Source organism: Triturus cristatus, chromosome 10, assembly GCF_964204655.1.
Source record: "Triturus cristatus chromosome 10, aTriCri1.1, whole genome shotgun sequence".
Taxonomy (NCBI): domain Eukaryota; kingdom Metazoa; phylum Chordata; class Amphibia; order Caudata; family Salamandridae; genus Triturus; species Triturus cristatus.
Window position 1 is genome coordinate 260,349,258 of NC_140593.1, and position 16,219 is coordinate 260,365,476.

A 16,219-nucleotide genomic window follows, 5' to 3' on the forward strand; every position below is an offset into this window, starting at 1 on the left:
ATGAAAACAGTTACAGTTGTGCTTATGAATTAAAACTGAAAAAAGACTGAAATTCCCCAGTTATTGTCAGCTCCACAATCCATAAACGGCACAAAAGTGCTTGTCTAGTGATTTGAATAACCTACTCGACTTAACTTTAAAGCGCTTGACCTATAAACTGGTCTCACTCAAATTGTGTTATCCTAGGCAAATATTTTATTTCACTGAACCGCCTTTTCCTTCATTATCACATATGCGAATCCCTTCAAAAATGTGAGTTCCACGTGTCTGCTGTACAAAAAACGAGGTTTATTTATTAAACTAAACTTTTGCTCCACGAATAATAAGAATCCAGCTTACATATGGGGTACACATGATCCCTGGCTTGCCTCTTAATTCACTAATATCATTATCATCAGAGCGAACAGCATGTTTCTCAGTTCATGTTTAAAAAAACAAATCTCACTTATAATAAATAGATATGGTAGCCTGTGGCCATTTACAGACATCGAATATTCCATTGTAATGGCCAGAAACATTCCCACTGACACGCAATGAATAAAACTTTAGTGTACAATCGGTAATGAGTGGATATTGTGTTTCAGCAATTATTTTTCTATTTCCATATCACCATGTAAATAGTTCTCATTTGTTTTGATCCTACGTATATCTTTGTTTCTATCATGCTTAAGAATTACCAACAAAAAGCACCTTCCTAGCTACTATCCAAAAGGTGGACACAGAGTAGTCGTACAACCTATTTAAATGTTAACTGTTAGAAAAAAAAAAACTCACAACATCCTACAGCCTTTCATTAAAATTTCCTTTACCCCTGCACGATTGTAAGATAGTTCACTTTACAAAATCCTCTACATTTGCAGTCAGAGAAAATAAAGTTAACACCAATCTCCAGGATAAATAAGCAGCATTTTGTAAGAAGGCATAAGATGACATTTGACCTCTGTCTTTGAATGCACAGCAAAGGTAACAAGATAAAAACAAGATAAAAACAAGATTTAAAGGCATCTTTATTGCCCATTTACTTTCTGAATCCCTCTCACCAGACAGGGCAAGCAGTCCCTAAAAATAGCTCTCCCTGATAAAATCTGACTCAGTAGATTATTATGACCTCAAAACATTTACAACAATTAAGAAGCAATACCTAAAAGCACAGCATCATTAAATACATAATAGACCCAATAAATGCTAGATTCATAAGTGTTCTTTAACTGTGGTTCTAAGCGATATATGAATATAATGGACATGTTGTTCACTCTAAAAGATTACAGTTAAAATTAAGTTATAGTTAGATTTTAATTTCACCTTAGTTGAGTTAAAAAAAAAGTCTGTTATTCACTGAAAATTGAATGTGCAGTTACGCTTATTAAATAAAATGAAAATAAATCCTGATAATCCTCTGAAATAGTTAACTCTGTAAACCCGCATGCACATCTGCTATGCACAATGTAACTCACACACCAAATTTATGACCTCACCCTTGATGTAGAGGATGACATCACAGATGATTCCACCAGCGATATAGCACCTTAACGCTACGAATGACAACTACTGACAAAATTAACTCCGTTTATGTGTTTAAATTTAAGGATGTGAAGTCCTTGTGTATGGTTATGCAATGTGCGAGGTCATTTGCATTTGATTTGGTGTGCTAGTTCTGGTTTGAATAGGGAAATGTGCAAGCTATATTTTCAAAAGACCCACCCAATGCATGCCAGAAGGAGTCCTGCTCATTCAGCGTCTTATGCAATTTTACTGGATACAATATTTTCTTGAAGATAGAAAGCAAAATGTTCAAGTCACCGCTCTTTCTTCCAATCCCAAACCTATATTTTGGGGTGTTCTTCCGCATTCATCCTTATGCCCTTTTGTTTTTAATTTACACTTCACACCTCTAGTCAGTTCACTTCCCGTTTCACGCAGTCACACACATGTATGCTGGTGATACCCAATTGGACATTGACTTGCAAAATCTACATAACTTTGACACTGATCTCCAGGCCTCACTGAAAGCAATTCGAATCTGGACACACAAACTTTTTAAGGTTGAACCAACTGAAATAAGAAATTCTGCTCTCAAGCAGCAAAGTAAATTAATTTGAACATTTTCTATAGCCAGGCTCACTGGGCAATTGTCTTGAAACAGTACCTGTAATTGGGAATTTAAGAAGGATTATGGATGCTAATCTTAAATGTGATCATCGGATTTCAAGGGTGATCAAGTCCTGCTACCTCCATGTACCACAAGTGCAACAAATGTTCCTTTTCTTGGTCTTTCTCCATAGACTCAGAGTACCCAACATTTTTATCCAATCTTACATTGACTCTTGTAATTCAATCAACATGGGGACATCAAACTATCAAAACGCTGCAAAACAAAATACAAAATGCTATAACTGACAATCTAAAGAAATTCGATCAAGTAATAGCCCACATCTAACAACTGTGCTAGTTACTAGTATAAAAATGCATATTTTTATATTTGCCTGTATATATTTAAAAATATTTTATGATTAAGGGCAGAGCGATTTATCGAAAACAATTGTGACATCGTTTCCGTGACGTGCTCCAAAGTCTAGGTTCTAGCTCCGATTTGAGGTACCTTAATTTGAGAACAAATGTAGAGGCAGAGCTTTACGTGTACACAGGAGTCAAATATTTCACAGTACTGCCATGGATATCCACATTACTGAGCCCCTTCGATTAAGATTTGCGAAAAGATCAACAACCTCATTGTCTAATATTACACACTTGCATCTCCCTGGCACATCCTGAGTTCTACACATGTCAGTTTCCACACGTGGTTATCTCATCGGGCCCAGGTTTGCTTTCTATGCATTGATAACAATATTTTGTGTTTTATACATTGCTTCACAATGCACTTCTGTTGTTTCTTTGTAAAATAGTAGTTTTCAATTCTGAAGATTATAAAACAAACAAGACAAAAAAATCCTGGACTGTAGGAGCTATTCATGCTATCAGAAAACAGGAGAGCTCATCACATCATCCTCGAGCAACTGTGTGTACCATATTATCATCATCAAAAATCTTTATTTCGGTCAATATGACCATAAAAAGGACAGATAAAAACACAATACATTTTCATTCACTTCAATTTTTCTTTCTAAAAGATAAAAACTATCATTGCTCTGGGTAAGGGGCAGAGTTACTCAAAAATCACATGCGCATTGCATTGGTATTACATAAAAGACTACTATCCAGCATGCTACCCTCCAAGGTCCGAAAATTGTCCTATGGGTATAAGGTCCAATAAAGTGTGCGTGCAATACATGGGTAGTATTAATGCCCTAACAATTTTCAAGAAACCTGAGTTCATGTTGCTAACATCTCTGCCATCACGTGATCACATTAAAAAAAATATGCAGATAAGAAGGTACAAAAAACGAAGTATACAACATAATTTGATTAAGAGATACTAATTTAAAGATCATAAAATACTTTCATACTTGTTAAAAATGTACCAGGCCCAGTTAACAAAATATGATAAAATGGTCAGGCAGAGCCTATAGGCTCGTCTTTAGGATAGCTCTACGTACACACCACATAGAAAATAAGAAACGGGATATTGAAAACACAATGGGCATGGGGTGTCATATTTAAGTATCCTAAAAACCTCAGTGCAGTGCTTAGATCCTAGATTTCTGCATAGCTGTAATAGCCATTGGTTTCTCGCCTTCTTGTATCCTTGGGAGAAAAATATTACATGATATTCCATCTCCACTGCATTGCTACAGGCCGGACACCCCAAATTGGATGGACCCGCCCATTTGTTTGTAAAAGCATGCAACAGGAGTACCACATGCCTAAACTGCAGATATAACTTCTTGGCAAGTGCCGGCTGGATATCATCCAGGGCAGGCTCAAGCCTGTACTGATGTTTTATTTCTAAATAAACTTTAGCCAGAGAGCCAGACATAGAGCTCCCCTGTAACCGGGCCCGTTTATGCTCCATATAGCTCTCTATCAGGTCATCCTAGATGTTATCGAAGAGGTTTATTCTGCATTATTCCACAAGTCGCCCCTTCCCAAGGACATAAAAGTGTTCTTGATGAAAGCCAACCATGATAATTTGCTTGCACAATGTAAGCTCAACACCTTACTCAGCTCTTCCCTATATGCCACTAATTCTTAGTTACTCCACAGTCATCGCCAGAATAAAAGAGGTCTAAGAGCGGCATCGTCTGAAATTGGTATAATCCCAAGGTTGTAGTGAAAAAGCCACTCTTGTGGTTTGGCACCCTATGAGGACTTTCAACTACCACCATTTTAATTGACTTTAGTGTGTTATTTTACCCTAGCCTGGATATATGAGACGGTCCTGCATATGCCCGCTTCTCTTTTTCTTGTAATCTTGCTGTCTTTCAGTGGGAGCTGTCATGGAGTAGAATAGTTTTGTCAAGAATAGAAGGTGTGGGATGTGCATTTGAAAGTGTGAGAGGGAGAGAGAGGTGTGGAATGTACTCTTTGGTTTCGAAGTGCAGTGTTGTGGGCAGTGATGCACACGTGCTCGGTGTTGTACATTGGTGAGAATTATGACTATTGGCTTTGACATGGCCTCATGTCATTCTTGTTTTCTGACTTTGCCTTGCTTAATGAGGAGTTCTTACTATTGGCTTTGACATGGCCTCATGTCATCTTGTCTTTTGACTTTGCCTTGCTTGTGAATTATAAGTGCTTACTATTGGCTTTGACAAGGCCTCATGTCATCCTTTTCCCTGGCTTTGCCTTGCTGCAGTTCTTCTGCGTGCACAGCAGTGCTCACAAGTTGTTTGGGTTTTTCACATTCAAGGTCTTTCTGAGCGATTGCTTTTGTTTAATATACTCTGGAAGTCCTTGTGGGAGCTTCGTTAGGATAGAGGCTGGAAAATGTGAGAATGTACAACTCTGCCTCAGAGTCAAAATACAGGAGCTTGGCCAGCTTCCGTCTTGGCCTTCACGCAGACTGGTATAGCCTGCTCGTTTTTTTCTAATGAGAAGGGGGTGAGGTTTTCTAGAAGCTTCGACTCACGTTGAGTAATGATATTTAAGCTGGGAGCCTTCGGGGGCCAGGTGGAAACTCGCCACACAATAGACGTATTGCTGTGGAGGTAACGGAGCTCGAGTCCTGACTGAACTCCTTCCTGGGCTGTTGAAGAGCTTTCCCAGCTTGAGTTGGCAAGGATGATGCAAATTCTGTCGGTGAGGTGTTCCTAACCATTTTGTATATATTTTCTACTCTTTGCTATTTGTAAATACTGCATTTTATTTCAATTGTTCATTTAATAGTTCATTGTAGGTAATTGATACGTGGGAATATGCATTCACTGATATATTTGGCCTACCGTTCCAAACATTGCATTAATAAACTTGTGTGTGTTATTTCAAATGCACCAGAATTTGTTTTCTTGCCTTGCCTGAAGGGAGTGCTGTGTCCTTTCCTCGTCTTTGGGAAGTGCTGTGCAGTGGTAAATTTGCCTCCCAGGTGGAAGTGCAGGGTTTGGGTGTGTCCTTTTAGTGAAAAGCACATTCATTGCAAAGGTCCATGCGAAGCGGTGTAAGCGGGGAGCTTGAGGGAAGGCCCACTAGTTGCCCGGCGAAGGAATTCTCAATTTTTATTATAGAGCCAGATGGACGGTGACCCCAAATTTTTGCTCCATACAGGGCAACACCCCTTGCTTGAGCTTTATAAATTTCCACCACTGGACCAATAGACTTATGGGTACAACTCCTGTATACCTTTGCCATTCCCCCCGTTATCTGGGCAAGCTTTAACCCCTTGTGTGCGCACGACGTCTCCCGGCCATCGTGCATTATGGCGGGCGTGTGCGCACGACGGCCGGGAGCCGTCATGTTCGCGAACGCCGTTTATTACTCCCGCAGAGCGGGAGAAATACACCCGCACGCAAGGGGTTAAGCTTGCATTCTTAATGTGACACCACAGTACATTTTTTCTGTGATCAGGATTTCAAGATACTCAAAATGGACACCCTCTCAAGGGGTTTCCCATCTAAATGAGGATTTGGCCGGGTGCTATTACCTGCATTGGTTTTCTGCATTTGGTTTTCTGCAAATTAATCTTCAGCCCCCTATTTTTACAAAAAACATAAAAGTTGTCTATGGCCTTCTGGATTCCCATGGGCGACTTTGAGAGCAAAAGGGTGTCGTCGGCGGACAACATGGCAGGTACTTTACGGTCCGCCAGCTTGGGGGGCTTCAATATCCTTCCATGCAATCATAGCCTCAACTAGGCCATTAATGAAAAATCAGAAAAGGGTCGGGCTTGGACGCAGCCTTGGCATACACCTCTGTGTACAGGTACGGGGCGGTAAATTCACCATTTTTGCCAAGCACCATTTGGTCAAAATTGCCTTCATGCAGTCATTTCAGCTGATGGCAAAGATAGGCTGGGGGCCCCAAGTCCAATAAAATAGCCCACATTGTGTCCCTCAGCACCAGGTCAAATGCGGATTTTAAGTCCACAAATATCAAATAAAGACTGCCACCCTCTATGCACACTGTTTTCTAATGTAAGAGCTGTAACCTAAAAATGTGGTCTATTGTGGACATCTTCACTCTGAACCCGGCTTGGAGAGGACTAAGGACATTGTATTCCTCCATCCAGCTCTGGAGTCGTCCCAACAGTACGCTGGCAAATATTTTTTGGATAACGTCAATAGGGCCAATAGGTCGATAGTTAACAAGTAGGAGTGGTGATCACTTTTTATATATTGGTATAATTTCTTCCCCCGCCAAGGTGATGGGGATCGACATTCCCTGCAGAATAGCATTAAAGAAGGTCCACAGGTAGAGGGACCAAATAGAAGGTTCACTACGGAAGACGTCCTCAGGGATCTTATCCAACCTTGGAGCCTCAGATGGTGCTACCCTGCTCAAGGCATCAGTTATCTCCTTAAGGGAAATTATGGGAGCGTCAGAGCAGATTGACTGGGAAGGGGAGAGCTTGTTTCCAGCTAGCCCATCATCGTCCTCTACCCTTAAATATAGAGATTCAAAATGGGCCTTCCATGCATTCGCCCTTATATTGGGTTCTACAGCCAGTTTACCTTCCGAGCAGCCTGGATTTACCACATTCCACAAGGTCCTCATGTCATGGGCACTTAAGGCGCTTCTCAGGGTGTCCTACTTATCACATTCCCATCTTCTTTTTTCCTGGTCAATGATGCTTTTGTAGGCTGCCCTTTTTTCTCTTATTAGCAACCTATCCTTAAGTTTAATAGCAGACATATGAGCTGACATGGCCATACCGCAGCTCTCCTGATCTTATATATTCCCTTGTTCTTTTATTGGGATGAAAAATATTAGCCATAGTAGATATTAAGACTTGATGGTTGTAGAGAAGGAGCTAGAGATGCAGTTGGTCAAAATAGATTGATTCAAGGCCATAAGGAATGGAACAAAGGTTTGATATATAGAGGACAGCTTTACTTGAGATTGGCATATTACTCCCCCATTGAACTCTCCTCCTGCAAGTAGTCAATATTAATCTGGAGTCAGGTGGAGGTTTTGATTGGGATGCACTCTTGTCACAAGGCGAGATCACCTCTAAAATAAGAGCATTAGGGTCACTATCATAACGGGGCATAACCTTAAAATCTATCACCCTATGCCAGGAATGTGTATCTACCAGAATATAATCCAAGATAAAGGCATGTCCTATTCTACTAAAGGTGTGATTCCCCAGCGAGTCATTTTGTGCGACCATAACATGCCCTTAATAAAAGATTCAATGTGAGGGTGTTCATCTGAAGCACCTAGTTGGCAAAATATTGGGCTCTGGAATGGCACAGTGTAAACCAGCATCACTAGGGTTACCTGCATTCAGGCTGCTCAGGGGCCGGAACTGGCAATTAACACCACCACCGAGAATCACCAAGAAATTATCAGGAATAGTGAGCAGAAAGGTGGTCAACTGATCAAGAGTCGTTAACTCTTGACTATAGCCAACCGGTCGGGAATAGACATTTATCAAGGCAATTCTGACCTTTGTAGAAAAGATCAGAAAAATACAAAGGATATCACATGGAGAGGTTTATCGGTTTCGCTACACAACCCAAATGCACACCAACCCAGGAACAAAGTCACAGCCTTCCCCTACCCCTGAAGGTGGCTGCTAAGTTAAATGACACATAGTCTAGTCTATGCGTGTCAACCCTAGCCCAGGTTTCCTGCAACATGCAGATTTCACGTTCTATAAATGCCCACCACTTTGGGTTGTCCAGTTTAGTAGTGAGACCAGCAATGTTCCAAGATAATACCCGCAGCCTAGATGGGCCCGTACAGTTATCTAAGTTGTGAGACTGGCCACCGGTCACTAGTATGCCATGTTCTTGTTAAAGAGGGCTGATCGTCTCCACCCCCATTGGCCTTAAACCGCTGCTGATAGCATAATGGTCAGATGTGGGGGATGGGGATTTTTGAAGTCACCCACAGTTGGCAATTAAGTGCCTGCATGGACTCATGAGGTGGATCAGGTAAAGGGTTGGCTAACAGAAGCCCTGTACCAGCCGTCACTTAACTCCTCCTACTCCGTCAGCACACACCTTCGCTGGTTCTCCTTCCTGCCTAAGATGCCCATTCCGCTGAGAGAACTCGCTCCATTGAGTGAGGATACCCAAGGTCTCCTTTTGATGATCGTATTTCTCAATCGGGAGCCGTGCAGGTTCAAGTCAATCTACTGACTCTAAGGTCACAAATCGATTTGATAATGGTAGATTGAAAATAATGGGCTGGGTTGATCCTGGCCCAAAATTGAATGTTGGTTGTTCTGATTCCACATCACCCACTTCGTGGCCTCCCCGCTTTCTGTATTGTGGGTCAAACCCTAAGGGGTAACAAGCATTTGCAATGCAACAGGTCTCACATTTACGTGAGTTTTAGCTAATGGCATTGTAAATGAAATGCCTTTTATTTATGTTTTTTTTTTAAACATAAATAAAACGCATTGTCATTTACAATGTCAACAGCTTAAACTCTGGTAAATGCGAGACCTATTGCATTGCAAATACTTGTTTTTTGTAGGTCTTGCCTACTCACAGCTTTAGCTGTCTGCCGACAAGAAACCTATTGTATTTTGATATGTTATCATATATTCAGGTTTGAGTCAAGCTACTTCAAATCTCTGACTTTTTATATTATTCCTTTTAGAGCTACAGGCTTCAAACATTATCAACAGAGCAGCTCACATGCAACAGGCTTTCTCAGTTTATTGTATTGGCTGCATGTGTGTTCATGTTAATTATTTCTGGTCTACTATATCACAACAAGGCTATTCACTGAACTAACGTCAGGCCTATTACTGGCTTTGCCAATGCTTTTCTCAAATGGGGGTGAGGTCCGATTTACTACGACGGATTAGTAACGACGTACTGTGGAAGTTTCTAGGTAGCGTCGGGCTGTGGACGTCGTAAGTTTCGTTTCTTAGTACATGAAACAGAAAGCACGCAGAATACAGTTTCTACCGCCTTGTGTCGTTGATCTCATCAAAAGGACACCTGTTGGGAGCAGCAGCAGGCCAGGTCCGCTGAGACAGCGGGCGACCCCCAGGTGCACGTGCGTGTTGCCCGTGCCCGCTCGTGCTGGTGCTGATTGGGCAAACTGACTCTGCTGGTCGGACGGAGGGAGGTCCTGCTTTATATTCCCCCTACGCCCTGAAGGCTTGAAGCGGACAAACAGAGCAAGCGCATCTCGGGTGGCGAGTGAGCATTATGAGTTGGGCTCCCGGTTTTGTGGTATCTTTATTTGTTTACATTTCCGTCTGTGTGTATTTATATTTCTTTTTGGCCAGCTTATTTTCGTTAATCCATATTTTTATTTGTGTTTTGAAAAATAAGTATATCTGCTTTTACTTAAAACTTGCACTTACACTCAGCTCTATCATCTCGAGTCTCGGCAACGTCTCAGCATTGTGTGATTCTGGGCAAATCACTTAATCTCCCCATGCCTATAAGCAATGAATGTAACCTTGGGTAATGTAACTGGAATTGGTGCTCATGTAAAGTGCTCGCCTCGAGTTCACGCTATATAAAAAAAATGCCCAAGAGGTCAAAACAAAGCATTGACATAAGGAAAGATAAATGGGAAGCCATTTATGCAAAGTGAAATCAGAAAACCTGGATAAGTTAGGGATTCCCCAGTTACATTGTGTGATTTTGTGCAAATATTCACCAAAACACTTTTTTTTCATTATCGCATATGGAAGCACTTTCAGACGCGAGTTCAGAATACCAGCTGTTTAAAAACAAACGCGTCCACAGACCTCGACCCCAATCGCTGCGCGTGCCCCGGTCTGTCTCCCTTGAGAGGCATCCTGAAGCGCGTCCACAGACCCCGATCGCTGCGCGTGCCCCGGTCTGTCTCCCTTGAGAGGCATCAGGGCAACAATAGTTCTCGTTGGCGGCAGCGCTTCGCGCTGCAACGCCAGCGAGACCTAAAAATGACCCAGCGGAAGAGACCTTATGCCCCCCTTCTGTCTGAGGTGGTTCCAGTCTAAGAGAACTTGTACAACCAATGGGTTTCTGAAATTGATGATAATGAAATCCCCTGGCATATCTTTCAGCCGCCAATCCACCCATCCAACCCTGCGTCTTTGTAAGAAAACTGCTGCTGCTTGGCCAGCCAATATACACAAGTATTCTTCAGTTCAAAGTGTGATTCCCTTTGCCTCTTATTCAGCTCTGGTACTCCAGTTAAAATAATGACATATGGGATTGAGGCCGGGGGAAGACTGATACATGGCAAGGCTGGCCTCTCTTCGCTGGCTTCGGTTTGTAAAACAGACCCCTCATCAGCCCTGTGCCCGGTCCCCTGTCGGGGCAAGTTATCATATACTGCTGGCATTACTGGGTAGCCCCCTGCATGTATTTCCAGCCTCCACCCCATGACTAGGCCCCTGACGATGTGTACTATCATTGTACCACAAAAATACAGGTAATATTGCCCTTATATAGGAATACCTGTTTTAAAAAACACCACTGGAGCTCATGATTCAAAGGTGCTGTATCTGTAGTCACCGAACAGAGAAAAAACTCTGAAAGCCTACCTTAGATTCTGCAGTTTCCAATCCTCATCTTTCCCTAGTACTTCAGCAGCAGGTAAGAAAGATTTGTTAGCCAAGCCTGAGACAAGCAGTCAACCATTTGATATCACCAGGAGATCACAAGGTGCACTGTACTTGTACTATTTCAGGGATGCTTACAGAACTGTGGTCTTGGATGGATCTGTTCAGCTGCTACTCATGCTCGACTTATTGAGTGTATGCGATATTTGATTATTCTGCTGCATCTAGATTGTATGTATAAGGTTTGCTTACACTGCTGCTACACCGGCTGAAATGAATGTGTATGTGAGAGCTGCTTGTCGTGCTGGTGTCATACCTCTTCTGTTAGTGGGATATTTGCACAACCATTGCTCTTGGTGTATTTGTTCTCCCCTCAAGGAGGAGGGAAGATCCAATGCCCGTGCTGTGTGTACGAGGGGCATGCACGGCTGATTCCTGCTGGCATCTGTTAGAGGAAAGCTTGCCTGCTCAAGCATCCCAAAGTTTTGAATACACAATGACTAGTCATGCATGGCAGAGTCTCTCCTAGTAATCCACGGATCATCCAGACTGTTGAGAAGCCGTTTATGCCACATTTAACTTGGAGGGCTCCCACCCAATACATCCCAAATTGGATGGTCAGACTCTAGCCTACTTTCTCTGCCCCATGTCACCACAAGTCAGGCTCCCGGCTCATCTTAAAGTCAGACTTTCAGGTAACCTAACACATTACCAGCTTCTCACCTGCACTATTCCACAATGTTAGACTCTCACCAACCGATATTTGGTGTCAAACTGCTGCACACCAAATTGCCAAGGCCACTGGGGAATAAGCATGCACTCCTCAGCTTCTCCCTGAGAAGAAGCACATTGACCAGGTGAACCTGTGGAATTCGGAGACTTCAAGTGATCTTTCATCTTCCTTTGGCAAGCAGGGGGACCAAGATGCTAATTACAGAACCCGCTACACTGAGGACCAGCTTGACTTTGTAAGCAAAGAAGATCCATGGCCATTAAACAGGGCCCACACCCCAAGTGAAAAAGGGGTCACAAGGAGACCGCCGAGGATTCCCTAGATGAGTCTGAAAAGGCCAGACGTGAGAGGATGTTACTGAGAACCATGAACACACTACAAGCCGACCTCCAACAGAAGCTAAAGACCATTGCTGAGGCTATGGAGATGGTCAAGAGAAGGTAGGTGATTTTCTGGTGGGAAGCAGAGCTGGAGGTTGTGAAATAAAGCTACCACTGGAGGGATAGAGTGGCGAGGCTAGTGCAGCTTCGGTGGCAATGGAGGCTTTAAGAACTGTGAGGTGAAATATACAATGAGGGGCACTGTTGGATGGTGGCAGTGAGGGAATCTGAGGAGGAGGTCAGAAGGGGGAGGGGCTATGGGGAGATGAGGGGCGCGTGTGGCAGTGAGGAAATCTGAGGAGGAGGTCAATAGGGGGGGCATGGAGGGATGAGGAGCACTGTAGGAAGGGGATAGTAAAGGTATTTACAGAGAATAGAGGTTATTGGTGTGGCGGCAAAAAAAACTTTCGCATCAGCGCTAAAGCCTGCCCTGTTCTGTTTTTTTAAATTTAATTAGCAGTCGGGTCATAAGGGCTACTGTTGAACATATCTTAAAGTGCGTGCTAATTATATTTACTGCTATATTCAATGTTTTAAGTTTGAAGGTGATTTTACTAATGTTTTTACCAGGAAAAATGAAAGTGGAGCCCAATAGTACCTGATATGGGGCTGGGGCCCACGGTCAGCTGTGAGATAAGGTGCACTGGAGAACAGCAGTGGATAATCAAGCCTGTAAGGGATTGCGCTGCAGAGCCAGTGGTCAGCTGGAGGTAGTAATGAAGAAGGATTCTCCCTGAAGGCTGGCACAGAGGGAGCCCGAGAAGTGTCACTTGCCCGATACTCCCACCTCAAAAACCTCCTCTTCCCATCACAGGAACATTACATGGAAAAAACACTTTTTGAGAGTGATAACATTTAGAAAGAGATTTGGAAAAGAGTGTGTTTTACTGGGCCTTGTAAGACTAAGAAGAGATAAAGGAGGGCCCTGAAGCAGGCCTGCCCAGACATATATGTGACAAATCGAGCCCGCAGTGGCCCACCCAAATGCACCCTTGGCCCACCCAAATAAAAATTCCTAAGCCGGGCCTGGTGCAAATTCAGGATGGTGAGTGGTAAAATTCAGGACAAAGGGTCCACATTCAGGACAAATATTCAGAACAGGTGGTCAAAATTCAGGACAAAAGTTCGGAACAAAATGTACGTTTTACAGACACAATAGATTTGGAAATTAACTTAGGGAAAACCTTCACCATGAGTTGTAGCCAAACATGGGGAAAAACGAATAATGTTTATCTTCAGGGGAATAAAATAAAAAAAAAACTAACATTTTTAAATATTTAGGGATACATTTCTCCTCAAATGGGGGTGGAAGCATCATAGGGAAACGAGCATTTCCAAAATGTCTAGAAATAATGGAGGCATGTTTAGATTTGCCTCAAAGTTCGACACCAAGCCGATCATAGAGCTGTTGACCCTGTATAATGCAAATTGATTTTAGCTGTAATATACAGTGCAAGAATCTGGGGCATTGGGTATAAAAGAAAACATTAAAATATAGGAGAATACGTTTTTTAGAAGACTAGCTGTACCCCAATCTTGACGCCATCATCCATAGTGGATTGAGAGTTGGGTTATTACAAGATATGTTGGAAACGAAACCCCTCTTATTATGACATTGTGTGGTCCAAAGAAGAGACATTTCACTTTAACTATTATTAAAGATTCTTTAGGACTTAACCAAATGATGTTACATACCTAGTCAAGGTATATTAAGAGAACATTGAGAGGGTTTGGACAGACAGAGAGGGATCCCTGGACACATCTGGAGAATATATATGGTTTCTCCAAAAGGGACCTTAAGGAGTATATATTTAAAGTCTGTCAAGAGAATAGGAATTTGTCTGACCAAAATAAGGCAACTGCGGTAAGATATTTGGCACTGAATGATCAGCCTGGATGCAAATTGTATATTGATCTAACTTGTAATACTTAACCACAGATATCACCTAATCCGTTTTTTCAACATCCATTGCTTGGTATCATTTCCAAAGAATGAAGGGTGAGGGTCCTTTGACTTGAAACTTCTTCTGTGAGAATAGTTCTGAACAGTCGACCCAGCACTTTTTTGCAGATTTTACCTGGCACACAGAAAGCAAGATCTTAAACTAGTTTATTAAAAGAATGAAAAAATAATTACCCTGACTCATTCCAGTACTTATATGAATTAAATGATGTAACAGTGTGCTATCATGGGGAGAGTAGTTGGCCTAACGGCTAGGGCGGTCGACCAATCTGGGGAACTGGGTTCGAGTCTCGGCAATGACGCTGAACATCCTGTGAGTCTGGGCAAATCACTTAATCTCCCCGTGTCTAATAAGAATGAATGTGTGTCCTCATGTATCGTAACTGGTGCTATGTAAAGCACTCTGATACGCGATTTGGGTCAAGTTCGCGCTATATAAAACTCTGCAAAAAACAAAAAAACATGTTGCCGTGTTTTTTTGCAAAGGTTCTCTGTACTAGGGAAATACTGATCAGTGTAGAAAATTAAATGATTTGGTGGATGTATTGTGCAAGATAATGAAATGGTTTAGTGGTTGTATTGTTTTTCATGAATTTTGTGGCCCTTAATGAGGTGTATTTTAATAGATCATCTTTTTCTTTGGTATGAAATTTTGCATGCATATATTTAAATTCTAATCTGAATGTACTGAATGCACCCATGCCAGTTGGTCACACTAGGTACTAATGAATTGAAAACCTTTTTCAGACAACTTAAACTATGTAAAAATGACCAAATAAAGAAGTAATACTAACACAATATGTGCATAGCTTGGATTTTCTTCTTGCTTTGCAATATAATCAACCGCACATAATTACAGAGGCACTCGTGTCAATAACTGACTGAGTATGAAATACTGAGTTTTTTCAATCTAGACCTTGGCAGGAGGTCATAGTGCTTATGTACAGGAATGCCCAAACATCAGGTGCAGCGGGCAGCAGATAAACGACGTGAGAGGAGGAGCAGGCGGCAGCCTTCGAACTCCGACAGACGCCCAACCTTGCCAACGTAAGTCTTTTTGTTTGCTTGTTTGACGTTCAAGCAGCAAACCATACTCTCAATGCCAAAGCCTAATAAAACACACGGGTCCAAGATTCCGACGGAACATAATACCTTTCTGAGAGAGTCCCTCAGGGCGTAGTGCTCTTGGCTGTATATGATGTGATCTGTGCTGGAGACAGCTGGGTTTCCAGAGACAGACGCTTGTCCTGAGACATGCCTGCACCGGGGCAGCTGCCACCTGAGCACCCGAGTGGGTACGGTGCCGAACTCCACGAAACGCTTCCAACTCATGTTCCGCTCTGCTGCCTGTAGCTTTGCGAGTCCCGTACGCATGCGTAGTCGACCAACTTCCTGCCCACGTGACTTGTGAACATTTTGTTTGGTTTCCATTCTGGGGGCAGCGGATTGGCTGACAGCCAGTCTGCTTTTCCCCATTGGCTGCAGTAGGACCCTAAGCTAAACAACAGCTGAGATTTGTTGTCCCTTCTGCTTAACATTTGGAACACACACGATGTTGTCCTCAGAGGCTGGTAAATCGCTCCACATTTGCCCGTTGATACTATTTAATACCGAGAAGAAGAAAGGAAAAATCAGTACAGAAAACAAAATATAAAATACAGGAAGAAGATAAACCGAGCCCTTATCGAGAAATGGAAGATCAATATAATGGAATAATACATGAGCGAGTTAAAATGTGGTAAAATAATACAAGGAGGAGTAGAGCTTGGAAGAAGAAAATAGCCTGGAGAGCGGAAGAAGCGGACACTAGAATTATTTTCTGGTTCACTTGCGCTCGAGAGTGTCCAGGCCTTGTAACTGCATGTTAGCATGATCAGCCTAGCTTTTGTACCTATAACTGTATATATGTAACGTGTTAGCTTGTTTATACTATCTTGTGTTCCTTTTGTAACTTACCTGGCACTCACATGAGGTCAACTTTGTAAATGTTTGTTACTCCTGTTTTTATATCTAACGCTAACACCTATATTTTTTACAATATAAATATGCAACTTGTTAGCGTTGTAACT

General features: G+C 42.3%; 1 protein-coding gene across 1 annotated transcript in view; it reads right to left on the reverse strand.

Annotated features, from left to right (window-relative positions):
- Nucleotides 1–15,501, reverse strand: part of LOC146789294 (putative acyl-CoA dehydrogenase 6) — a 584,061-nt gene extending 568,560 nt beyond the window's left edge. The window contains exon 1 of the mRNA XM_085630940.1: nucleotides 15,303–15,501. Within this exon, the coding sequence (XP_085487066.1) occupies nucleotides 15,303–15,482 (180 nt within the window). The 5' untranslated portion in view covers nucleotides 15,483–15,501. The remainder of the gene's footprint in view (nucleotides 1–15,302) is intronic.
- Nucleotides 15,502–16,219: the final 718 nt, after the last annotated feature.